The 27237-nt window shown below is 50.4% G+C and overlaps 1 protein-coding gene across 7 annotated transcripts in view; it reads left to right on the forward strand.

Moving 5' to 3' along the window:
• CHST15 (carbohydrate sulfotransferase 15) overlaps positions 1-25719 on the forward strand; it is a 278611-nt gene extending 252892 nt beyond the window's left edge. For all 7 annotated transcript variants that reach the window (XM_081074503.1, XM_081074500.1, XM_081074504.1 and 4 more), the window contains 5 exons: positions 1290-1436; positions 2459-2615; positions 17504-17660; positions 21678-21825; positions 23338-25719. In XM_081074503.1, the coding sequence (XP_080930629.1) occupies positions 1290-1436; positions 2459-2615; positions 17504-17660; positions 21678-21825; positions 23338-23528 (800 nt within the window). In that variant the 3' untranslated portion in view covers positions 23529-25719. The remainder of the gene's footprint in view (positions 1-1289; positions 1437-2458; positions 2616-17503; positions 17661-21677; positions 21826-23337) is intronic.
• Positions 25720-27237: the final 1518 nt, after the last annotated feature.

The following is a 27237-nucleotide window of genomic DNA, read 5'->3' on the forward strand; positions in this document are numbered from 1 at the left end:
GAGGCGCGTTGTGTGTTGTTTGCTCTCACCTGCTCGGTCTGCCTCATGGGGTTCAAAAGAGAACCACACGACATAAGTTTTGTGCCCTTGCTCACAGTGCCCCCTTTCCACAGGGTGGACCGTGGACCCGGCCCATCCCTCCTGCAGGCTGGTTTCTGCTCCACCCAGCTGGGCCACCCTGCGGCCCTCGGGTCACATTGTTTCCTCCCCTTAACCTTTTTCCTCTGCCAGGAGACGTTTGGTCACTGGAGCTAAAGGATGACAAATGCCAAAGTCTGGGCGGGCTGGAGTGCATTTTTCAGTGCAAAGGACCCAGGTTGCTTAGCAAGGAATTTTAAAAGTTTTCCGTAGTAGAACCCAAGTTTTAGACCAACACTTAATGTGTTTCTCAACAAATGTTTGGCTTAATCTTTCTGGTGTTCTTCCCAGAGTGGGCAAAAGTATAGATGGGTCTTTTGGGGTTTGACAGTGGCAGCTGTGGGACCCAGGGTTTCACGTTTGTACTCACTTATAGGGTGTGGTCCCTACACAGTTCACCATTTCTCTAAAAAAAAACCAGGTTCCCCCTGGCAGGAAGAGGGAAGCACGGGGCCGTGCCTCTTGAATCCGGTATCCAGCATCATCTTGAACCTCTTGCTAACTTGCCTGTGGACGGTCTCTTTCCACTTCCCATTAACCTTGGTAGGTGTGGTTTGGGGCAGAGTGCAGTTAATATGCTAGCAAGTGACATGTACCCACTTTAAGGCAAGGGGCGAATTTCGGTTGCATGTGGCTGATATTGGAATAAGTATTGAGTTCAGCCCAAGTGTCCATCCAGGAACCATCAATACCAGGGACCTCGATTGGACAGATAAGCTGCCTGATTGAATAGGCCAGGATATAGAGCCTCAGGAAAAGCTGCCCTTCTCTGTCTGATGCTGTCTGTGTATGCCGGACGTCACTGCTGCGTGGCCTCATCGGGCTCTCACCTGGTGTCATGGTTACCAGCCCCAAACTCTCTCGCTCTCTGAGTAGACACATTTATAGTTCTCGAACAGCTGTGCCATCCTTCAAGCTGCCACTGTGTACCCTAATGGCGGTGCGTTCCACCCTTTGAAGCATACATGGGTTACAAGAGGGCAGCCAGTTCACAGACGCCCATCTACCTGCTGCCCCTCCTGCAGCTTATCAGGCTGAGCCTTGGCTGCTGCAGATGGCTCTTAGGCCTTTGCACCCCTCTCTGTCACTGTCCGGGAGGCCAGCAGCCCAGCAGTGGCAGTGTTGTCCTCAGTAACTCCTCCTTCTCGTAGGAATCGTCCGCCTAAGAGATGGGCTACGGGACCGCTACCCTGTGGAAGATTATCTGGACCTCTTTGACCTGGCCGCACACCAGATCCATCATGGCCTGCAGGCCAGCTCTGCAAAGGAGCACAGCAAGATGAATAGAATCATTATCGGTATGGCTTCCGTGTAGTTCCTGCATATCCAACAGGACAGATGGGGCTGGCCCTGCTCATTCCCTGCACTACGTATTGTGATGCTCTCATCACTGATCAAGGAGACTTAGTTTTTGGCTCAGATTTTCCTTAAATAAACTTGGAGATGTATCAGAGTCCCATGTACAATGTTGGGAAATTGAATATGCAGTTGATTGATTTGCCTTTCATTTAAAACTCTGAAGATTGTCCTAAAAAAAAAAAATTAGGGAGTTGGTTTAGTTTTTGTAGAGAGAAATATGGAAAGGTCTGTGTCTTGGCCTTGCCTCTGTTCTAGAATGTATGATTCACAGTTTCATCCTTCATTCAGGAAGACCATGATAAAATGGGCTGGCATCAACTTCCTGTTCCCCCAGGCAGGACTGAATGACTGCAGCAGGGGTGGGCCATGGGGTGGTGGGCACGCAAGACACAGCCTGAGACACGTCCTGTGAGCCCTCCCGCAAAGCCTTCCTCTCATTTGTGCCCTGGAACTCACTAGTGTGATTTCAAGGAAAGACGGATGGCACACTACATCCAGTCTCCTAAGGACGATCAGCTTCCCCAAACTACTCCTTCATTCTGATGCTTTTGGAAGGAAACCATCAAGTATCTTCCCAGTAGGCCCTTAAAATGCCACCGAGCTGTGTGCCGTAAGCAAAGTTAAATATCATGAAATTGGGAAGCTGGGTGCTAGTAGAGGTTTTTTTTTTTTTGTACGTTCTAGAGAGAGGAGCTGGGGGGAAGAGGGAAACTCAGGGTTGCATGGATCACCTTGATTTCCAGATTGTGGTCGTTGGGATGGTGGTGGTGGGGTGTCACTGAGGCAGAGGGCGGCCTCATCCTCCTGTTCCTGGAGGCCTGTCTGCCACCGTGGTGGACCAGCTTTGGGCGCTTGGGGCTGTTTAAAGGAAGGGCATCAGAGCCAGGCGTGGCCCCTTGCAGGCGGCTCTGTGAGAGCCCATCACTCAGCACCGCTTATTTGCAGTGTCTTCTGTTTGCAGGGGAGGCCAGCGCCTCCACCATGTGGGATAACAATGCCTGGACCTTCTTTTATGACAACAGCACGGATGGTGAGCCGCCCTTTCTGACCCAGGACTTCATCCATGCCTTTCAGCCAGACGCAAAACTGATTGTCATGCTCAGGGATCCCGTGGAGAGGTGAGTAGTTCAGAGTTTTTTCGTGGGGGCGGGGAAGAAAAGGCAGTTTTAAAGAACAGTCTTCCTTCTCATCACAAACAAGATTGTGCCTTTTTTTTTTTAAATAAACAAGCTTAACTTGCAATGTTACTGCTATTTCTTATGTAAATGTTATTTTTGGGACCATCTTCACTGTGTCTAAACAAATTGTGAATTGTTTTCTTGGCCAGTCTGACCCTGGTCTGTGCGCCTTTAGCCTCTGGCCCGTTTAACATAGGGACAGGGAGCTGCTCCTTGGGCACTGTCAGGACATGAAAAAGACCCCTGGAATCTTTGGGGTTTAACTCCTAGAATTCTTTGACTCCCAATTTGAATGATGCCTTTATCCTGTGGGTTCTGAGGATGCAGGCGCCAGCTTTCCTTGAGAGACCAAAAAGGAAGAAATATGATGGACAGAGATGCTTTGTCGTAAAGAGCAGGGGTTGCTCGGAATGGATGAGGCAAAGCTAGCATGATATTGAACAGACAGTATAGGGCTGGCCAGGCCAGCGCTGGGCGATCCTTAAAATAACTGCTAATTCTGCCTTGTGGATGGCAGAATCTCTGGGCTGGCAGGACCTTAAAATGATTTAGTCCGACGTTTTCTGATGAATACCACCATCTCCGAGAGCAGAGGGCCCCAGTCTGGTCCAGGACTCTGGGATGGGAGTTCCCCAGCCAGGATGGTCAGTCCATCTCAGGACAGCTCTATGAGGGCATTCTTCCCATTTTGAGACCGAGTCTGTCTTTGGGAGGGAATCACTGTGTGGACCTCTTTCTTCCCAGTGGAGCTCCACAGACCACATCTAATCCTTCTGAAATGGGAGAGCCTGCCAGATATTGAAGACAGTGGTCATGGCCCTTTGTGTCTTATTTTTCCTTGGGCTAATTACCTCTTATTATGGGTTGAATTATGCCCCTCCGCCCCAGATATGTTGAAGTTCTAGCCCCCTGCCCCCAGATGTGTGAATGTGACCTTGTTTGGAAATAGGGTCTTTGCATAATAGGGTCTTTATAAATAGGCACTCAAGATGAGGTCACATTAAATTAGGGTGGTTCCTAATCCAGTGGCTGGTGTCCTTATGAGAAGAGGAAATGTGGACACAGAGACACAGACATACTGTGTGATGACGGAGGCAGAATTTGGGGTGAGGCTGCCAAATGCCGAAGATTGCCAGCAAACCGCCAGAAACTGGGACAGAGACCTGGGACAGATTCTCCCTCTGAGCCCCCCCGAGGGAACCAACCCCCCCGGCACCTGGATTTCAGACTTCTAGCTTTTAGAACTGGGAGAGAATAAATTCTCTTCAGTATTAGCTACCCGTGTGTGGTAACTTGTGTCAGCAGCCCCAGGACACTGCATCCTTCCTGGCGTGGCACACATTCCTGGCCCCACATCCTTGCCAGTGATAACAGTTAGACATGTTTCTTGTGGAAATTTTAGAAAATACACTGGGAAATGCTCTTAAAAAACACTCATAAGCTCCTACCCAGATAACTCTTCTTTAGACTTTGGTTTCTTTTCTTTCAGAATGCTTGTCCAGGCAGATGAGTGTGGTTTGTGTGTGAATACAGTCTTACACCTTGCTGCTTTCGTTTTCCATTGTTGCCCCCAGGAGGATGTGCCTAAAGTCCTACCCTGGGCACTCCCCGCTGGATCTGTCTCTCTGTGGAGTTCTCAGAATGGCCCCTGCTGCTCTCTGTGATCTGGTCCGAGGAGAGCTGGACGGTCCCCCTCCTCTCTGCCCCGCAACCCTTCTGGTGCCATGCCAGGTGGCCTATGTACAGGCCACAGATGGTTTCTCTCTGCCTCTGTGTCCTCCAGCCTCAGGATCCATCTGCCATGGTTCTGTAGTGGCCCTGACCTCGGAGCAGCTGCCATGTCCTACCTGCCAGTTCCCACACTCGGGAGGCAGGACTTGGGCCCTTCTGCTCACGGAGGGGCTGTCCCCCTTGATCGAGAGCAGCTGACACGAACCAGTGGGGCTCTTGAGTAGACATGATTACATAACCAGCAGCCTTGAAAGGAGAGGCCTGGTGACTAAATGACCCCTTAACGCCCACTGAGGTGTTTTCACAGCTGCTCTGCCTTCCTCCCCCAGACTGCCCCCAGCTGCAGTGTACAAGGTTGGAACATTCTCTCAGGAGTGTACTCTCTGCTCCCCAGACGTCTTCCTATCACATTTCTCTAGTTCTTCATTTTGAGGAAAGTGACATTGCATTCGACTTTAGAGGGTTAAGAGTGAAAACTGTGGTCTTTTTCACTCCCTGGGTGCAGAGAGGTGGGAACCAGTCTGTCTGGGCTTGGTTCGGTGTGTGCTAGCCCTGTTCTGAGCCCTGAGCAAGCATGAGCTCATGGCTGGTCAGGGAGAAAGACATGGTGGTGGTTATTATGGTCTGTGGATTCAGACCACAGAGTAGAGGGAAGGTGAGATGTGGCACAGAAGAGGGAAGAAGCTGCCGGTGGGGCAGTCCTGAAACACTGTCCTGGAGGAGTGGAGGCCAGGCTGGGTTTTGAAGGATGAATAAGAGTTTGCCAAGTAAACAAAGAAGGAAGGTGGCCAAGGGGAAGAAGCGTCCTAAGCAGGGGGAACGGAGAGTACAAAGGGGAAAGACTGCATGTTGTTTTTTTGGAGAGCAGAGCCAGCTTCCCTGAGTGTGTCCCTTTCTTCCTGTAGTTCTAATGCTACCTCTCAGGACACGCGTTCTGTAAAGGTGAACCTTTCACAGGGAGGGTAGTCGTGTTGTCCAGGTTCAGACAGAAGCAGGATGTGCCCAGCTCACCACTGAGACCCCAGCTAAAAGTCTGCCTTCCTTAAGAAGGTTCATGGGCCACAAGATGACAAGCCCAAGTAGTCATCACGTTTTCTTCTTCTTTTTGGAGGAACAAGTATTCTATTTATACTAGGAACCAAAAGTCAAGGGTTTCTGTCTTGTTGATCCTCGACTTAACAGAAGAGAAGTAGTTAATCAGTTAAAATGTTGGTTGACCCTGACCACTGGGCACCGGGCTCGGTGCTGAGCGTACACACATGGGTGAGGGATGAAGGCGTCCAGGAGCTGGCACATTATCAGAGAAGGGCAGGGTGGATGGCGGTGGCCTGCTCAGGGAGCTACCCAGCTGTGTGGGTGTCTGCTGGGTTAGTCATGGAGGGCTGTGCTAACGAATCACCCAGGAATGCAGCACTTAATACAACACACTTACGGCCTCAGTTTCTGAGGGTCAGAACCTGGCCCAGCTTGACTGGGCCCTCCCTCCACTTCAATGCCTCTCCCATGGCTGTTGTCCAGGTGTCACCAGGGTGGGGTCTCATCCAAAGGCTGGACTGGGGAAGGATCTACTTCTATGCTCATGTGGTTATTGGCAGCATGCAGTTCCTCAGGGCTGTTGGCAGGAGGGCCTTCTTGCCCTCAATACCTTGCCAATGAGCTTCGCCAACACGGCTACGCGCTTCATCAAAGCCAGCAAAGGAGAGAGTTTGCTACCGAGTCAGAAGTCGCCATCTTTTATACTCTGATCATGAGACTGACAGACCATCACCTTTGCCATGTTCTGTTGGTTCGAAGCAAGTTACGAGGTCCAGGCCACACGTAAGGGAAGGAGATTCCAGGGCTGGAATACCAAGAAGTGGGGAACCTGGATGTTACCTGCCATACCTGTTCTCTCTGTTTCAATCCCTGGTCCTCCAGGAACTGGGGCCTCGTAGCCTGAGAAGAGGAACGGCTGGGCTGGGCCTCCGTGCCTGCAGCAGAGTGCGTGTTCTTGCACACATATTTTGTGTGGGTTATTGATGGCAGCAGCTGTCCCATTGCTTTTTAAACATTTATAAAAATGTGCAACAATAGGAATTTCTTCTCTTTAGAAACTTGTGACTCATGGCCTATCTGAAGTGGCTGGCTCGTTTCCCATCCCAGCCAGAAAGCATGATAAATATTGGGTGTTTAGGTCACTCTTGAAGAAACAAACACTCCGAGTCCAAGTTTCCATAGTCTAATTGGGCCCCGTGACCTCCCACTTCTGCAAGTGGGAGATTCCCTGGGTTGCTTGCTGCCAGTGGGATTGGGCCAAACTGTTCATTTCCTTCTACAAATTGGCTTGGAGATAAGATTGGGGGGTGGCTTTTATTTCTAGTTTTAGATTTACATTTAGACTTTATTTCTATAATTGGTCAAAGCTAGAGGGTTTGAAAATGTTGGAATTGTAAGCAAAATTAAATCGGTCACTTTTAAGCTTCCAGAGAAAGATATAAAGGGTACGTCCATTTATTTTTCTGGAGGAGACGAGAGGAATGATGGAAAGTGGAGGGGGCAGATCTTAAGGCCTGGGCCAGCCAAGAATTCTTGCTAAAAGTTTCTCTATGTAAGAAATAATGATAATTTAAAACTCAAGTGATGCATTCCTAGGCTAAATCAATCTCAGTTAGTTAAAAAGAAGCCACCAATTACAAGCAGAAATTTTCATTTAATTCGAATCTCAAGTGGAAAAGACTATTCTTTTCAGCGCATCTCACATTAACCTTCTGCCTCTTTATTTGTGAGACGGTTGATAGAATTTGCCGCTTAATTCAGAGGCAGTTACAGCCCCTACGAAATGGGAAAAATGGCTGGAAGGTGCTGACCCTTCTGACATAGTTCATTCAAGAGACATGTGGAAAGTTGTTGTGTACCATCTGTTAATGAGTTTATCGTCTTGGTGTTTTTATTTTAATTCTGTGTGTAGTCTTAATGCAATACACAGAAACGGGCTCAACAGGAGCGTTTGCTTTTCACGTTTCGTGATGAGTCAAAAGGGAAGGAGAACTCAGCTCAAAGGGTGAGAACTTGATTTTGAGCCTTAGAACCTGGGGCGTTGTTTCCTTCATCTGCTTAGATAAACTGATTTTTAGCAACCACTGTGCTGGTTAAATAATTTATGACAGTCAACTAGGAATGGAAGTAGTGAAGCCCTTAATGAAAGGCATTCATTTATACCATGTTTCCCCGAAAATAAGACCTAGCCAGACAATCAACCCTAATGCGTCTTTTGGAGCAAAAATTAATATAAAACTGGCTAGGTCTTATTTTCGGGGAAACATGGTATGCAGTCGGTCATTTGCACAGAGAACAAGTAAGCCACGCTAAACCTTGGGACAGGAATCCTGGGTTCATAGCTTTCACTCCATCTGCAGAGTGGGTGGTAGGGTGTGGGCGTGGGAGCAGCCAGCGAACCTGCATCATGGCAGTAGAAACACAGTCTCTGGGGAACAGATGGTCTGCATTCGAACCCCAGCTCTGCAACTCACTAGCTGTGTGACCTCAGGCAAGTTATTCAACCTCTCTGTGCCTCATTTTCTCATTGGTGAAATGAGGGGGAAATAGTTCTACCTCTAGGGTTGTGAGTATTAAATGATTTACTATATGTAACATTTGATCAGTACAAGACAAATGGAAAATATTACATAATCATTAGCTATTATTATTAGGTCTCCGTAGTTGCAAATAGTAACAAACAAACTGAGCGCTCATTGACTCATCACTGAACGCTGATTGAGCACCCTTCATGCGCTAGATGTGGTGTATGCATTGGAGAGCAAAATCCTTTCTGTCTGCCCTCCTGCAGCCTGTCTAGTCCAGGGGGTGGGGACAGCTCTCGGTGAAGTCACCTAGCATTAACTGAGCACCTTCTCCAGCCTGGCTCTGTGTCAAGGCCTTTCCAGCCATTGCTTCCTTTAAGCTTTGCAAGCAGGTGAGAGGGCTGGGGTGATGTGCTCTTAGGTGGGGCATGTGAGCTTAGTGGGGTTAAGGCACCTATCCATGGTCACCTGGTTAGTAAGTGGTCAGGCTAGGATTTGATCCCATGTCTGACTGAGGAGCCAAGCTTTTCACCCTATCATAGGTCAGGTCCCAGGAAGCGGACTCTGAGATAGCGATTTGTGTGTGGGATTATAAGGAGTGCATGTGGGACAACCGTGTGAGGGGCAATAGGGCAGGATAGATAGAGGGAGGGGTTGGGCCCCAATGCGGCTGACACCACCAGAGGTTCTGAAGCTGGGATGACCCATCGGAGTTGTCCCCGTGAGACATTTCCCACCCACCAGCCACTGGCGGTGGTCTGCCCTCGGAAACTTAACCTTGGCTGTGGCTGGTCTTTTCAGGGCAGCAGTTTCTGGGAGGGACTGGACTGTGAGCCATGAATAGTGGGGTATGACTCCCCGCTTTTGCAAAGCTCTGTAAGCAGTAAGGACCCCAGTCTTTGTGGGTGCCCAAGACGGCACTCAGCTCATTCACTTACCTCCCCATGAACGAGAGCAAGAAGCCGACCCCAAGGAAATAACCAGCAGGCCTTACAAGTTGCTGAGTTGGATTGATGCTTTTGAATTACTGTGGACCTCTGACTCAAGAATCTCTCTTGCTCCTCAGCTAGTGCTGAAAACCTTCTCCAAGCAGCCCAGCCTCTCTAGGTCTCTGGAAGCTCTCAGGCAGAAGAGGAGAGCTGGCGCTCCAGTGTCACGTGATGTTTTCTCTATAACAGCTTTGCACGAGGTTTAAAAAGCAGGCTGTTCCCCACCACTGATGGATTAATTATTAATATAAATGCTCTCAAAGGAAAGTTAGGAGAACTCCCCTGTGGGCAGGAGATGAAGTGGGGAGAAAGGCTTTTGGAGTATAAAGGTTATGACAACAGCCACAGATCCATTTCCCGTCTTCCCTCCAGCTCTCACTGTCCCCTTTTCTCTTTGAGACTTTGGAGGAGTAAGAATTATAAGCGGTAGGTAGTCTTGAGGAAGACTGTAGCGAAGTGTCTCTAAGCTGCCTATTAATTTTCTGGTGAATTCAGGCATTTTGCTTTTCAGAAGCTGCCTGTCTGGGTGTTACTGACACACCTTTATGTGGGCCCTGAAAGTAGCACGAGCTCCCTTTCATGGGGCTGAACTGTGAGCCGCCCAAAGGCACGGGGTTGGCGTCAGGACCTGGCGGCAGGGGGAGTGCTGGTTGTGGCCCGGCCAGGGCAGCTCGGCCTCTGAGGCGTTCTCTGAAGGCTGTTGAGCATAACCACCTGGTGAGGGACCACATTTTGTTATTGGTGGGAGGACCATCGTGCTGAGAATTCCTGTGTTTAACACTGTTTATTTTTTTGGGAAGTGTTTACAAAGTCATTGGCAGTTCTGCGTATTCCCACAGGACTGTTTGCAAAGGGCGGTTCTGTGTGGTGAGGAACCTGGGGAGAAGAACCCGTTCTTTCTCAGTGTGCAGACATTCGAGGTGACATGTACCAACGGGCTGGGATCAGGAGGGCACTCGTGTCGACTCTGGGCCACCAGGTGGAATTCGTGGACCTCTCCTTCCAAGAGGTGGGGGTGGGGGAGGTGTCAGCACATGTCACGTATGTGCCAGTCCTGGAGCACAGGGGCATTCGCCCTGCAGTGAGGTCCCACATCCTGGGATCTCGTCCTGGCTGTGCCGCCTCAACCAGGGGTAGCAGCCAAATCCTCTGTGCGTCTGACTTTTGTCACCGGTAGGCACCTGTCAGGATCACTGGATTGTATGAAGGTGCTTTGGGAACCAGACTGGGCTCCTGGGTAAAAGGGATGCTTGGTATTGCCTCTCAGAGGTTCTACCTTCCATCCACGAACATTTACCAAGGACCTGGGATTGAGTGCTCTGGAAGGAAGAAAGGTGGACCCCGAACCTCACTCAAACTCAACAGGAGAAAAAGACCACCCCCAAATGGCCCCAGTGAATAGGGAGCTTTGTATCCATGTGCGTATTTTTAGCCCAAACCTGGGTGTCCTTTTCTGGCAGAAAATGAACATCAGTGTCACCCACTGATAACGGCCTCAGGTAACTCTGGACATTTCCTCCAAAATGACCTGGCTTGGGTCAGTCCTGCGTCATTGTCCCTTGTGATGAGATGGTCATGGTTTGTGAATCAGTGGGTCAAAAGGGCCTCCTTTCCAGCTTCAAATGGCCTTCACCCTTGTAAGAATATATATATATATATATATATATATATATATATATATAATCATTATTGATCACACCCTATCAGAGCTTGGGAAGTTATTGGTCAGGAATTTGAATCAGGATGCCTATAAACGCAGAATAATGAGGGCTTGCTCTGGCTTTCGTTTTTTGTAATCACAGGTATTACGACCCTCCAGGTGGGTCGAAGGTTTAGACAGAACTGTGCGATGTCGTTGGGAGAGGGGGGTGAATGGGAAGACATGAGTGTGCCCACCTCTTGGGGGCGTCTGGTTGAAGAAATGTCACTGTTCATGTGTGTGTCACTGAGAAGCCTCCTGGCAGTGCTGAAGAAGCACAGGGATGTTGGGCCAGCATGGCCTGGGGCGAGCCAGCGGAGCTGCTCCCATCCACCCCACCACTTCAGCCTCGACGCGGATCTTTCCTCAGAGCAAGATTCTGAGACGTCCGGTGTGAGGAGCCGTAACCGGAAGAGATGGCACAGCTCACGGCCTCCGAGAGCCTGCACTTGTCTGACACGGCCGCTTGTACTCCTTGTGCCTTTCCGCTTGGCGATCTTAGTGACTTCCCACAAGGGCCCCTCTGGGACCTGACAGGTTCAAACCCACAGCCACTCCTGGGAGTGGCCGGAGCGAGCTGATGTAGGAGGGTGTACAATTGTGTGCAGGTAGTGAGCACTGCAGAGTTGTTCACGTTCAAAGGGTGAATCTTATGACATGTGCTTTATGCCTTAATGTTAAAATGGTAGGAACGAAAATATTACAGAAGGAGGAGAAACCAGCACAGGGAGCGGTGTCACCAATGCAGTGACGTTTGAGCTAGAACTTGCAGAGTCTCCACAGAGACGGAAGGCCAGTTAACAGGCACTTCATCATTTAAGAACGAAAACTGTTAAAATCGAATGAGTGACTGCAATTACCAATGAACGTGAGCTTATCGAAGTGATAAGAGATCAGGCGGTGAGTCCTGAAATTGTGAAAGATGCCTGAACACCTACCTGTTGCTCTCATTTTTTAGATGCCCTGTGCGATGGTCCATAAACTCATTTGCTTTTCCTGATCGTGGCAGTAAAGTTTCTTGTGTTTGTTCTGAATAGTTGTTTGCTGATCTATTACACATTGCAATTGCTTTTCAGTCTCCTGTAACTTATTAAGTAGTTCTGTAACAGAATTGACTTTTCCTTCCAAATCACGATATACCTAAACCTTCAAAACAAACAAAAACCAGAAAAAAATTAGTTCAGCTGTTGATTTGGCTCCATCCCTAACCAATGAGGCCAGGGGCCATGTCCTGTTGGGTCAGTGGGCCTAGGGTCAGGCATACTGGGGTGTGTATGGGGCCCAGTCCCATAGCCTCCTGGGCCATGTGACCTTGGGAATGTTCTTAATCTCTCTAAATAGCAGTCTTGTCCTCGCAAGCCAGGGTAATGACAGTCGGCGTGTATCTCGTGGGGTGGTTGTGAACATGGAAGGAGAACATGCTCACATGGCCCAGAGAGGGACAGCCCTCAGTAACCACGAGTGGCCACATCAGGGGTGAACACAGGGAGGATTCTGGGAACTGAGCCCATATAACACGCATGTGAGCCTGGCCTGGAGGAGGGCCCCACAGAGTTACGGTGCCCGTGTCTTTGTGGTGATCTGTAGGCCCACCTCTGCTCACCTGGGCTCACAGCTGCGCCCGTCAGGGTCATTGAACGAATTCAGCGGTAGCCTTGGGGTAACTGTCCAGATTTTAGTTGGTGTGGTCTTCAAGATGACAGCCACTCCTTGTCCCTGTGGGGAGAGACATGGCACCAGGTTAGGGAGCCCCCCTAAGGCACACATCCAATCCCACTCCCCCTCCAGCAGTGCTGGCGTCCCGGGACCCTGCGATGCACAGAGGAGGGGCTGAAGGGCACGACGTGAGTGCAGGCCCAGCGTCCTGCGGCCGCCCAACAGCCTCTGAAATAACCACAGCACAGACGGCCCGGAATGTATTTGGACTTATATTTGGAATTGCTGTTGGAAACCGTCCTGGCCAAATGTAACACTCATCTGTTTGGGATGGTTTAAGAGTAAGAAAATGAGGTGGTTCTGCAGGAGAGGGCTTAGCAGACCCAAAACTTGGGGCTGGCTGGGTGTTAGGGTCCGTTGGCTCTCACTCTGTCTCGGGGCCTTCACCCCTCCAACCTCGGGGCCTCCTGCTGCTCAGACCACTCATTTTGTGCTGGACTGTCCCATCTGGAGACATTTTCCCTTGAATCAAACCAGTCTTTCTTCCTGAACCTTTTATTCCCTGGAGTAGGGGACAGATCTCCCAGTTCTGGACCCCCTTTTAGCCTTTGAAGCTGGCATCTTTCCTGCTGAGTCATGCTTCTTCAGCTGCAACAGCTCCTTCCCCCTCAATGTTTGGCTCCCAGCACCGCAGGCAAGTGTCCTTTGTCCTTTGGGGTCCACCACGGAGGAGCCGAGCAACACCCTCCCACATTCTGAATGCCTTACCTCTATTAATTCATCCTGAGTTTGCATCAGTGTCTCTGAAGTTCTGTGATGATTTATTATGAGTTTATGTCAACCATGTTCCTTACATATTTTCCTTGTTGGCCTCTTTCCCCTACTTCATCATTGTTTGGTTGATTTTAAATATTAAAATGTGGACGCTTAGGTTTATCTCTTTACATTTCAACTTGTTACACGAGTGTGACTGCTTCAGCTTTTGGAGATCTATTTTGGATACTTATTCTTGATACATTGCTGTCCTCAATATTTTCTGAATAGTTTTAACCCATCACGTGGCTTTCACTCACCCAAGGTCATTTACCTGACTCTTTCCCCAGAGGGTAGATGTGGGGAAATCCTGGCATTGTTTACTGCAGATATTCTTAGGAGGCATTAGCCTGATTCTTGGGATGGATTTGAACAGTGCTCCTTGAAAGCAAGAGCCCGCGTTTTGTGTTTGCCTTCCTACTTGTTTCTCCGTGGGAAAGCTGGCCATGGGGGCTTGGTCCTCCTACACACTCAGGTGACTCTTCCAGGGCCTCAGGGTAGGAGAGAGCTGCTGACAAAATCCCACAGTGTTCCTGGGAACTGGGATTTAAAATCTGTGTGAGTTCCCGAGGGCTGTCATAACAGATCACCATAATCTGGGTGACTTAAAACAACAGAAATGTCTTCCTTCACAGTTCTGGAGGCTGGAAGTTCCAAATCAAGGTGTCAACAAGGTCAGTTCCTTCTGGAGGCTGTGAGGGAGAATCTGTTCCATGCATCTCTTCCGGCTTTGGGTGGCTTCCTTCATTGTAGAATGTCCTTGGCATTCCTTCTCCAATATCTGACTCTGTCTTCACATTGGCCTTCTCCCCATGTGCCTGTGTGGAGGACACTAGTCATTGGATTTAGGACCACCCTAAATCCAGGATGACCTCATCTGAAGACCTACAACATAATTACATCTGCAAAGACCCTATTTCCAAATGAGATCCCATTCACAGGATGGGATTAGGGTGTGGACATGTCTTTTGGGGAAATCTACAGTATCCAAATGGAGGGGTAGCCATCGTTATGGTGACTCAAGTTCCCGCTCAGATGTTGCCGATAAAGTGGGGCGTGAACGACTTGTCCTCATAAACATGTGTCCCAGCGTGCACGTGGCTCTAGGGAATCCTGAAGCCCACTGCCCATCCTGTCGGCAGATCTGGGAGCCCTGGGGGGCCCTGCGGGGCCGGGACGTTTTCCCTCATTCTGGTCTCGCTCTCAGAGGCCGTAGACATGACTCACAGAAGGGTAGGGTCCTGGGCTCATGTCGCCGTACCCCAAGCAGATGAGAATCAGTAGTCTCAGCCGGGCAGGACTGGGCTTCCCTGGTTGGAACACTGGACACGTCCCAGTTTGTTCCCCCAAACCCCTTCTTGATCTCTGAAGAATTGTATGGAATCAGCAGATTCGTCATGAAGTTACTTTGTATTTAAAACAGAGGTAGCTTTAGGGGCTGTTTTATTTATGAGCCAAATGTGTACAAAAAATGTTATTACCACCAAATAAACTGTCACTGTGGAAAGCGAAATTTTTGGGGGGTTTTTAGGTGGTAATTTATGTGACAGAATTCCAGTTCCACCAAAGAGTTTGGATAGTTGTGGAAGTCCTTGGTGAGAACTCTGAACGTGGACTTCCTATTAAATAGCTCTGATGACAGTGTCAAAGGCATCTGGTGCTTTTCATGGACATTGTTTCTGGGGCTGCTCCATATTGATAGGAAACGTGTGAGCCAGAAAGGGCACCCATCGGACCCACCGCCACACAGCACCCCTTTGCACTTTGAGGCCCAGGCACATCTCATTTTGGCACTCATCCATCAGCCTTTTAGGTTATACTAACCAGGCCTGACCCTGCACTGACAGGTACCTTGTTTGTATTGAGGGATGTCCTGTTTTTGAAGAAGGACAATGGCACAGCTGATGTCGTGGCCCCCGGAAGTAATAGGCACCTGTGGCGTCATCCTGAGTACTGTACTCAGTGAGCACAGCTCTCAGGGAGAATCTACAGAGCATCAGTGAGCATCTCTAATGAGCAGCTCGAAGCAGGTCCTTTTGGAGCACTTGGCTGTCCAGGCTCAGATGTCCAGAGCACTCCTGCTCCAGCCTGTGTTTGGATTGGAGGCAATCTGTGGGCAGATCGCAGACCTCTCAGGACCTGTCAGAGGTGTCCTCTGTGGACATTGGCTGTGGATGAGTTCGAAAGGGCCATGTGGAAGGCACTGTGCCAGTACCGGAGGCGGAGGAAATCTGGTCCCTAAGAAGCGAAGTTCGCATTGTTAACTTTGTGTCCTCCTGGCACTAGAGGTGAGGGGTGCTGGAGAAGGAGCATTTGTAGCTGCCCCATGCAACAGGGGCACTGCGGTTCCTGCAGGAGTGTGTGTGGCCCAGGGCTGAGGACAGGTGGAAGTGCTGGGTGCACTTGGCCGTGCAGATGGCACGTCCCCAGACACATGGGTACATACAGCAATAAGATGGGCTGAACTGCCGTCAACAGAAAGAGAAGCCAAATTGGAGAAGTTGGGGAAACAGAAAACACGGAGCTTAGAGGAGGGAGAATCGTGACCCCCTGGAGCCATGGGGCCAGTCCACATCAGCCTCGATGCCCTTCAGCAGCTGGGGTTGTGTCCTATGACGGGTGCCAGGCACAGCAGTGGGGGTCACTTGGAGATGTGCATTGAAAAGGCACAAGACAGAAACAAAGTGGGGATTTTTGAAAACCAGAAATGGGATCAAGACTTAACCCTCTCAATAAGCAGAAACGGAGAAAAAGGCCGAGGAAACTCGCAACTGGAAAGTTCTGTTAAAGAAAAAAATTACTGGGTGACAGTGGAAAAAGTAATGTTATATTAAGCTTCAGGGTACTATCTTACCAACTTTTATGAATGTTCAAAATTAAATGATTTGAGAAGTGCCATGATAATAGGTATATTATCTGGTCCCATGTGATACAATCTGATACATCTATTTTTAAAAAATATAAACTGTGCAGATATATGCTTGAGTATGCACAGAAAATTTCTGGAAGGATGTATAAGAACCTGGTAACAATGGTCACCTGTGGGGAGTAGGACTGTATGTTAGGACCATTGAGGAAATTGGGAAAGGACACTTCTCAGTGAAAGCTGTGCTTATTACATTGTTATAACTTGTTTTGGTTTACTTTTTGTTCATTGTATGTATCAAAAGAAATAGCCCATGGTAAAAGAAAATCTATGTGTAATGTTGAAAGTCCAATATATTTGCAGAGGATTTGCAAGGGAGGGAGGGCGGGGAGGAAAGAGAGAGAGAGAGAGAGAGAGAGAGAGAGAGAGAGAGAGAGAGAGAGAGAGAGAGAGAGAGAAAGGGAAAGGAAAAATTATTCCTGCACGTGTTAAAGAATGGGAAGGCAGACTTTATTCAGGAGTGTCACAATAGGTATAGGGATTACTGTGATGGGAGGGGGTGTCAGTGGATGGGAAATGACTAAGAGGAAACACAAGAAGTAAGGGGAATTCTGGCTAAACTCACCGGACAGGATTCTCGCTGTTGGCTGGCTGGGCTGATCGGGCACAACCTGGGGAATGGTGAGGGCTGAGCAACCCAGTTGCATATGGAAGGTGGGTTATTCTGTCTAAAATCGGGCAATGCAAACAAAGACAGACACGAAAGTCCAGAAGTTGAAGCCTCGTTGAGAAGAAGCTTCAGAGGAACCTGAGTCAAGTGTGGTCAAGGAGAGACTGTCAGTTCCTGTATGAAAACATTGTCACGTACCTGTGGCAGGGTCTGTATGAACAGATCCACGTGTATGAACACACACACACACAGGCCCGTGGGTGTCTGCATGCACATGTGGGGATGTTTTTGCACTGTGATAAAAAAAAAAAATAGGTCCCTACCAATCTAGAGAGACACGTTTCATAATGTCTTTTGCAATGTTCAAATATCTGTGGAAAGGGCCAGGAATTTCATGTGGAATGTAATATTGCGAGAGTGACAGATGCTCTTGTTATTGTTGCCTCCCAGAGAGGAGGGAGGAACCGGAAGGAGCATACAATTTTCATGGCCTCTCTGCTCTAGTACAATTTCGGTCATCTGGTATTGTTTCGGAGCTCACTGTTACTGTGAAAACAGCCGTGGCCTGAGGTGGCTAGAAAGAACAAAGAAAAATTCTACTGGTGGTTTGTCTGGGGCCAGTGTAGACAAGTCTGAGTTTGGGAGAGACGGGGTGGCCCTATGAAGGTGGGGGGGGGGGCGGGAGGTAGGGAAATGGCTCATCTGCAAGGGAACAAAGAGAAATGGTGGAGTTTTAAGGAACAAAACTAGATAAGGTAATTCATTGCTCCTTGATTTTCATTGTCACCTAAATGGCGAGATTGCCCGTTCACGGGTGGTAAAAAAATATCTATTTTATTCACAGGTTGTACTCAGACTATCTCTACTTTGCAAGTTCCAATAAATCTGCAGATGACTTCCATGAAAAAGTGACAGAAGCTCTGCAGCTGTTTGAAAATTGCATGCTGGACTACTCGCTGCGCGCCTGCGTCTACAACAACACCCTCAACAATGCCATGCCTGTGCGTTTCGGGGAGCCCGGCCCTCTTACCCAACGGCCCCTTCGTGGTCATTATGCAAGGGGCGTTGTGGGTGGGGACGTTAGCATATAAACACAGAGAAGTGTTTTGGTGTGCAAATGCCCCTGTGCCTTTGAGCAGTGGCTAATGTGAAAAAGAAAACAAATATTCCTGGATGTAAGAGTGTAAAAAGGGATGGCCCCTTTCCTCTGGCACCCCGCTTTCTTCGCTGCTGATCTCCCAGTTATAATGCTCTCTCCCCTCTGCGTGAGAATGAGGGTGCATTTAGGAAGCTGACCTTTTAGAGAGGCTCCTGAACACACTGCAGTTAGGACTGGCAGCTGCCAGGACACCTGCCTCTCAAATTGTCTTCACGTTCTCTCTCTCCAGTGGTGGATTGTTTCATTGGTTTTAAAAATTACCCTCCAGTGACTTTCGGTGCTTCTTTGACAGGCTCTCAGTGGATAAATAGTTCATTTTTTTTTTCTCTCAGGAATATAGCTATACATTTCGTGTCTTTTTGTTTAATGCAAAAGAAGCTGTTAACGACAAATTCAGCTTGTTTTAGCTCAGGTGTGGTTTTCCATCGTGGGTTGTTCTAAATGCCTTTTTCAGCAGGTTTGGTGGAGCAGGTCACCTTCCATAGTGAGGCTACGGCTGTGACCTGCCCTGGCGTGTGGTTCACAAGCCTTGCTCTGCTGAGCATGTCACGTGTGGAGGCAGGGACACATCTGCTTGAGGTGGAGGCTTAGAACCCCCAGGGGTTCAAGGTCAACAAGTTTTGCTCCCCCTTCCTTCTTATCAGGACGGGCTCACCTGGAAGGTAGGGCGCGAGCTCAGGCAGGATGTACAGAGGCAGCAGGTAGTCTTTTAGGCTGCCCTGCTGAGCTTTGTGATTTGGCAGGGGAAATGCAACAAGGGCACAGGTAAGCACAGAATACGGCGGGTGGTGCTGGGTAGGAGTGTCTTCTGGAGCCAGGCAGCGGTGGGGTTCAGCTCCCAGCTCGGGCATTTGCTAGCTGTGTGACTCTGGGCAGTTGTCTTAGCTTCTTGGAGACTCATTGCTGCATCATAAAATGGGGGTAATGATACTACTTTATCAGGCTTGAAGAGTAGTCATTCATGTGGAGGGGATCGTTTTCCTCTACCGTCTCAGGTTTGTTGGCTGGGGCCCTACAAACTAGACTGACAAAAGACAGATTAACAAGAGAAAAACAAAGAAGTTTGTAAACGTATGCTTCACACATACACACGGGAGCACTCAGAGATGGGTAACTCAGAGGGGTGGTTAGAACTCAGTGGTAATAAGGGAATAATCCATCTGTAGGAAGTGACAAGACAAAGGAAAAGGGGGCATTGAGTTTCTGGGGGGCAAATTGTGGGAAGGCAAATATATGGGGGGGACGAGTGGTAGGTAAGGGCTAGTGTTAGCGGGGATTGTTATGTCGAATCCTCTGGTGCCACCTCCAGGCTGATAAGGGTCTGGAGTTGTGGCCAGTGATGAACTTGTATCCTTCCTAATAGAGAGGGCAAGGGAGACCCCTTACAAATTTATATCCTGCTCTTAGGCCAGTAGGGGGCAATATGAAGCTTTTCTTGTATCTGTGTTTTCTCCTTTGCCTTTAGCTCAAAATAATCCTTATATGCGACTGAGTGTGGGGCCTGGCTTCAGGTCCAGGCTCTGGCAGGTGCTACCAGCTGGTCCTGGGCAGCCCCCCCATCCCCGCCATCTCTGACCAGCCTGCCTGTGAAGGGAGACCCTACTGCAGGGGGCCTCGGCCAGCAGGTCTCTGTCCACCATGGAGAGAGGAGGCTCTCTCTATGATGGGCACAAACACACGTTCAGAGAAATATTCTGTCACCCATGGCCTGGTCATGGATGGGCTGCAGTGACCTTAAACGCCCCCATCCTGCCACAAACACCGAGCTCCTTTCCTTCTGGAAAGTTTTTGAGTAATAAAGGCAGGTTCTCTGGAAGAGATAAAGCGCGTCTGGCTGGTCCTCTCTGACAGACACAGAACTGAAAAGCTTTGTGAGGCTGATGACATAACAAGAAGACATTCTCATAACAGTTCATCTGTTGGAGGCGATACCATATTTATTTCTGAGGCTGGCATGCACTCATTTTCTCCTCAGCTTTGGCCCAGCTTGAGGTCTTTTTACGAGCTGGCGTATAAGGTAACACAACCCGGGGGCTGGAGGCAGCTAATGGATTTGGAGACAGCTTATCCCTCTAATTGTTTTTCTTCTTCCACATCCTCCCACACGATTAGAAATATAGTGAAATGGAAAAGGAATAGGGAGAGATGAAACTGGTCCGTGTCTGCATGTATTTTGTGAAATGTTTCATCATCTGACAGTTGCCACGGCCTTCAGCAGTTCTACCAGCGAACAGATAAGCGCCGGGCACATGCCCTTGTGCAGGAGGTGATGGAAGAGCTGTGGTCCCTGCCCTTGAAGAGCTCAAGGTCAAGCTGGGAAAGAAAGGCAATATGATGTCAAAGTGTCTGCCTAAGGATGTGAGATGGGAGATGGAACCTGGGGAGCTGGGGGGTTCTGCCCGTGGAGGGGGTGGCTGGATGCTGCGGCCACACTGAGGTCTTTCCTCCATGGCGACCAGGGGAGGCTTGGAGCACAGGCCAGGCATTCAGAGATGAGAGATGGGAACACTGGTTAGGAGGCTATGACGATGCCAGGCAGGTGCCAATGGGGCCACAACAGAGGGAGTGGCACTAAACTAGGCAGAGGTGGCCGAAGAGAAACATTTGGAAAGACTAGAGAGAGGCAGAGTGGGAGACAGGAAATGGAGCAGGGTCCCCGAGGACCTGTGGAGGGGGAGCACTGGAGGAGGGGGCCTCAGAGGGGAAGGGGGACGGCCAGTTCTTTCCTGGAGCTTTGCCGAGAGCTTAGGGTCAACTGCAAAGTTAGCGGGAACAGCCTCCAAGACTGCTCTCACTTCTGACACCAGTTATGAGTTGGGGGTCCCCCAAACCATGCTCAGGATCAGTAATTCACTGGAAGGAATCACAGCACATACTGAAAGCTGTTACAGTCACGCTTACGACTTGCAAGAGGGAAGGGACACAGATTAAAACCAGCCCAGGGAAGAAGCTCTTGGTGGGGTCTAGACTCGCAGCTCACAGTTGTCCCGTGAGGCATGGGCAGCGTGAATGCCTCCTAGCCAGCAGGCGGGCGATGTACGTAGAGTGCTACCAATCCGGGCAGCCCACGCAAGCCTTTACTGGGGTCCGTGTGGCTGACCATTAGTCTCCAGCCCTTCTTGCAGGTCAGGCTGATCCAGCATGGCACAGAGCTCCCAAAATAACCTGTGAGTTAGACTGTCCAGTGGCCAGATCTCCCAGGCTGGCAAAGACATCACACAGGACGTCCCAGGTGCGTAGAGGTCACCTCTGGGAGCCAAGGACAAAGGCCAGACGTCTCCTTGGGTAAAGTTAATTCTTCACCATACAAGCTTGAAGTCTGGCACAAGGGAAGGCCCAGGAGAAGGCCCAGGACCCCGGACACGTACAGGTGGAAGGGAGCGGCTTTGTACAACGCAGCTTTTAGCCGGATGTACTCATACTCGCATGGCCCCAGGCGTTGACAGTTCACTCATCTGGCTTGTCTCCAAGGCATCTGCAGGTGTTTTTCATGGCTGTTGTATGCTGGGCGTGGCAGTAGAGACAGCCAGGATACTGTGCAAAGAACATGCCCACGCTTGGTGGCTGTAGCCGTGACCTCTCCCTTTCTCTCAGTCCTCACTGTCAAATGTGTCGTAGAACTACCTACAGGGCTGTCATGGGCATTAGATGCCACCCCAAGTGTGGAAATCCTCTGCGTGTGCAGCAAGCAGCAAGAATGCATGGCATTTAAGATCCAACTTCTGAAGACCGTTGTTTGCTAGGATACCTGGTGTTAGTTCATAATGACGAGCCATAATACTCTCGTACTTTTGGAAAGTACTGTGTGGTGTTGGGGCAATTGCTCCTGAAATAATGCCTCCTCCTTCTTTGGCCCTAGGTCAGGCTACAAGTCGGGCTGTATGCTGTGTACCTTCTGGACTGGCTCACTGTTTTTAATAAAAAACAGTTCCTCGTTCTTCGCCTGGAAGACCATGCATCCAACGTCAAGCACACCATGCACAGAGTCTTCCAGTTTCTCAACCTCGGTATGAATGTCACGCTGAAAACCCATGCAGCAGGGCTGGAGCTCCATGGACAATGGCCCTTTGAGGGACTCGCTGAGTCGCATGCAGACTCTGTGAGCTGGGCAGGGACGGGCTGAGCTGGGAGGCCACTCAGCACCTGTTTGTCAAGCGCCAACTACGCGTGGGACCTTGTGCACGGTGTGGTGATGGGTCCCTGGGAAAGAAGATACAGCCTCTCCCGTGGGAACTTAGGGTCCACTGGAGGGAGAGGAGGAACCTGTAGCTCAGACAACCGAGTAACTGATAGGATGACATGGGGGAAGGTTAGTGTCATCACAATAGGTTCATCTAGGTAATTTGGGATCCCAGCTGCTGAAGGGATCATGGAAGGAAACAGTCTGTGTGTTGAGCCTTGGGGATGGACAGGATGTCAGTGGGTGGCTGGGACAGTCCTGCAAAGGGCTTGGGGGAGGGAGTACACAGGTCATCACATTGTCTCAGGTGTTGTTGGGGACCCCTGGAATCAGAACCAGGTGGCTGGGTGTGGGCTTCTGGGGAGCAGAAATCTATTTGCCTCCCACTGGGACTTGGGACCCCTTCGTCATTTGATTTTTTCTCCTTTTCTTGGAGAGCTGGTAATGTGATGGAGTGTGATTACTTTTTCCTTCTAAAGCCTAGAACCAGTTTTACTTGATTTGGCCACCTGCAGACTCTAGCATTAATGGGCTTGTCTTCAGTCCCTAAGATGGACAGTAAGGCCAGTTCTGTTCCTTCTGTCTCACGTAACCCAAGAACATGGGGAGATGGGTTTTCTGTGTAGTGGCTCAAGACTTTGGCCAGATCCCGAGAGCCCGGGGCAAAGAAGTCTGGGCATTGATCTGACGAGTTAGGGCAGTGAGAGGCTGATGGTCCAGACGCCTGGAGATGGAGGTGGCCACCTCAGGTGGCTGCACTTGCTGGCTCTCCACAGGTTCCCCAGGCTCTCCACACTGATGTCCTTGCTGCAGGTAGAGGTGGGGTCTGAGGGCACAAGCAGCTCCTTTCCTGCCCCCTCTCTATTGCCACTTCACAGCAAGACACAGGTTGAGTTGCTGCCCAGCCACGGGGCCCGAAGTAGAAATGATGGTGGCAGAATTCCAGTGGGTTGGTTAATAGGAAAATCTAAGTGCCTAAGGGCCTGGCAGGTCACACAGTTGTCCAAGGACAGGCCGATAGACAGGGGAGCCAGCGCTTTATGGGCAGTTGGGAATGAAACCAGGAGGTGAGGTGTCAGCCTAACATCCCAGGTGCGCCTTCATGAGTGGACATCTGACACTGGGCCACAGCATCTGCTGTTTTCGTAATGCCCTTTCTACCTTCCACCCTCAGCAACTCCGAAATGGACCCAGCCAAAGAATTTTGATCTCAAAACACATTCTTGAGGGAAGGGACTCCTGTCTCAACACGCACGAAGCATGGCTGGGATTTCTGCAAAGTTCCTCTTGCCTCCTGCCACGCCTTGGGCCTCACAGGGTTCTTTTCTTTGTATTCCAGGGCCCTTAAGTGAGAAACAAGAGGCCTTGATGACAAAGAGCCCCGCATCCAACGCTCGGCGTCCCGAGGACCGGAACCTGGGGCCCATGTGGCCGGTCACACAGAAGATTCTACAGGACTTCTACGGACCTTTCAACGCCAGGCTGGCGCAGGTCCTCGCCGACGAGGCCTTCACCTGGAAGAAGACATGAGGCCGAGTTCCTACTCTCATCACTGGGCCTGTGGGTTCATTATTACCATGATTTTAAAGTCTCTCTTTGTGGGGAATCGTACTCACAGCATGGAGAAAACCCTGAGACCCAAGTCTCCTTTCCCTCCCAGGCACATGTTTATTATCAATCTTTCAGAATTTCCTTTTGTTGTCACCTAGCCCAGCAGCAGACCCGTCACAGCGCTCATCCACCTGAAGCCACTGGAAACCCCACTTCCGGACGCATTGCCTTCAGCTCGGAGGCTGGCCGGTGCTCCTGGGACGAGGCCGGTGGGCACGGGGCGGGGTGCCGAGGGGAGAGCATCGAGTCTGGGGCCTGGGGTTCTGGGGTCCATCAGAGCACGCCTGAGGCCATGCCCCGGGGCCTGCCAGAACGCACACTTCACATTCAGTCCTGAAATACTCTGTTTAGCTCACTAACTCCTTTGGCAGAGAATCGGAGGCTCTTTCATTCGTTTCCCCTTTTACTTCGAAGGCGGTCGTTCAGTCTCTTCAGATACGAGCCCTGTTGTCCCTCAGGTCTCCTCCCATTCTGTCCCTGGGGACTTAGGTCTAACATAGAGAACGAGGCCTTTAAAACAAGCCACTTTCTGCATTTCGCTAGCTGGAGCTCTCGTTTTCTGCCTCTTCAGATGTTTTGTCAAGAGTTTATTCCGTTCATAATTGGAATATAAATTCAGCTTATCGTTGGAAGGGAGATTTGGGCTCTTAACACCAGACCAAACCATTTCAAGGAGCGGAACACTTCGTGGACATCTAGGTCACCGGGCCTTCCTGCACACGAGGCCATCGAGACTGGAGGGTGTTTGAAGTTTTAGTCCCCGCCGCCCACGGCTCAGCCTTCCCCCTGGAGTGAGCTTATGACTCACATGCTCCGCCCCGTGTGGCCGGAGGCCCCGCCCCAGTTCCCAGACTGCAGGTACTCCAGTCCTGATTCAGAAACACAATGCATGAGCTAAACTGGGGCCGAACATGGTATGCTGGATTCTTAATGGAACTTTCTGGGCCACTGGCAGCTTGCTTTACCGATGGATGGGGCTAAAGGTCTTGTCGTTTCTTGGAGGCGATGGCGAAAGATTGAAGTGAGTCCTGGAGCCCACTGGCACCCAGCCCCAGGTGGGACCCCAGTGAAGCTGTGCACCAGAGTGTTGTGAAGGGGAGTAGCTGCGAACTCAGTCAAGCTCCTGGCCACAAAGTCGGGAAGTGCAAAGGCCGCCTTGCCCCCTGTCGCTCGCAGGCCTGAGGATTTGCTCAGCTTCCAGCCCAGCGCTGTTGTCGTCCCTCCTGCCATGGGAGGCATAGCCCATTGCAGACATGTGGAGGGCTCAGTGCTGGCACGGCCTGGCTGTTTCTGCTGCTGGAGGAGCTGTGTGTCTGGAACACCCACTTTCAGGGACAGTCCCCTCCTTTCTCGTAGCTGGCACCCAGAACAGCAGCCGGCAGGGCAGTCTGGCGAGAGCACAAGGATGTGTTAGGGGCAGCATGTCAGTGTGTGTGTGTGTGTGTGTGTGTGTGTGTGTGTGTGTATTTATTGGCAGCACAGGGTGTTTGTGTGTGTGTGTGTGGGTGCATTTTCCGAGTGGGTTCCCTTCAGCTCTGGCTGACAAGGCCCCCGGACACAGCGCTTTCATGGATTAATGTCTGTCTTGTCATTTTCAGAATGGATTTTGCTGTTCCACCCCAACCATAATTACACCACAGGACTTTTCTTACGCACTCCTACGCATGTGAATAACATGTAGCATAATTCTGCTTCTTACAGAAGTATTCCTGACGGCATTATTTCCAATATTATTTGGTTTATTATACAGATCTTTTTATATGCGCAGGCCATCCATTCTGTGCCAATCAGCGCCACCCAGATGCAGTTTCTCTCAAGGGACCTTGCTCGGAAGGGCTTATGCCTTTGCTTTCCCTCGTTCGAGGCCTGTTCATGTGGACAGCACAGATGCCATTTCGAGCGGTGGTCCTGGAGCCTGTCACCCCAAACCAAAGCGAAATGGAGCATTTCTCACGACCTGGTATTGAAGTTCCTTCGTGTTCTGCAAAGCTGTGTATGGGACTGTATTATCTTGTATCCCTTAGTCCTGTAAGGTATGTTAAGTGAACCACAGTGACACTGTACTTGTATTACTATTTACCAGAATTAAATGGGGACCCCTACGACTGATGCTCTCCTCGCTGTCACAAGCCCTTGTGGTGGGTTCTCTCCACAGTGTCCACTGTGCATGAATGCATCGTGGAAGGAGCTCCGTGTCATAACCTGCATGCGTTGTTACCTCTTCTTTATGGCAGGGACCTACCGCCTATGATGAGCAGTGAAATAGACAAGATCCCAGGAAGGGTGCAGATGTTACCAGGGACGCCCTGGGGAGCCTGCCGGGGGTGTGAGTCTGGGTGACGAGGTCCAGTTCTGACCACAGACAGGCCTGATGTTGTCTTCAGACATTTGGATTGGAAGTCGGGTGACCACAGGCCCTGCCACTCCCCATAGGCTACTCTCAATGTGGCTGCTTCCCTCTGTCCCCGTGGTCTGCCTGGCCCCTGGGGGCTGTGAGTTTGAGATTCCTGGTGTCAGTGGGTGCATATCATTACACTAGGGTGCCGTGGCAGCACTTGGGGAGGAGGCAAGCCTAGGGGAGCACATGGGGGTTGTCTGAAGTTTGGGGTTCTGGAAAGCTGGGTCATCCTGGGGACAGTGTGGACCACGGGTTGGCCCCCCAGTTCTGGGAACACCCACCCGTCTCACGCACATTGCCTCCGCAGTGGTGTGCTGGGGAAAGGGGCGCAGGTGAGTCCAGACCTGGAAACAAAAAGAACCCTATTTATTGATGAAAGAGCCCGGAATGGCTTTGCTCAGCAGGGAAAGTCCTGTGCCTGTGCGGAGAAAGGGGATGTGGGGAGACGTGGACAGGCCAGATGGGTGAGTCTTGAGGGTTAGTTGCACAAGTCTTTCCCCCTCTGCTCTGTGGCCACCCCCTGCCCCAGGAACCAGCTCTCGGGACATTCTGATGAGGATTATCCACATCTTTATATGAATCGGAATGGCCTCTCCCCAGATGCCCCTCTTCGGGAGCTGAAGCAAAGGCCGTGTTCTTGGCAGGGCCATTTCAGGCCTCACTGCCCAGCACAGAGGTACCATGTGTGGGCGGGGCTTTTCCTGTTGCTCCAAAAATCTCACCCTGTGGGCAGCCACTTTGCTTGTGGGTGAGGCAGAGCCTGTTGCGACTTGTGGGAAGTGAACACCTTCCCAGAACCTCACATGACAGTGTTCCCTGCCAAACAGCCAAGCGAGACCAGGTCCCATGGGGTGCAGGCTGCAGCAAGAGGGGCAGCTGCCGACCCTGGGGAGCTGCCTGAGTGTCCTGTGGCTGCAGTAACAAGTTACCCCCAATTGAGTGGCTTAAAACAAGGGTATTATTTTACAGTTCTGGAGGTCAAGAATCCAAAGTCAGTCACGGACTAAATCAGTGTGGGCAGGGCTGGTTCCTTCTGGGGGCTCTCCGGGAGAAGTGTCCTCGCCTCTTCCAGCCTCTAGAAGCTGCCACGTTCCTTGGCTTGTGAGCCCTCCCTTCATCTGCAAGTATCTTCAAATCTCTGACTCACCCTCCTGCCTCCTGTAAAGACCCTTGTAATTGCTCTGGGCCCACAGATTCTGGGGTAACACAGAATCATCTCCCCATCTCAAG

Source organism: Rhinolophus hipposideros (assembly GCF_964194185.1).
Source record: "Rhinolophus hipposideros genome assembly, chromosome: 15".
NCBI classification, from domain to species: domain Eukaryota; kingdom Metazoa; phylum Chordata; class Mammalia; order Chiroptera; family Rhinolophidae; genus Rhinolophus; species Rhinolophus hipposideros.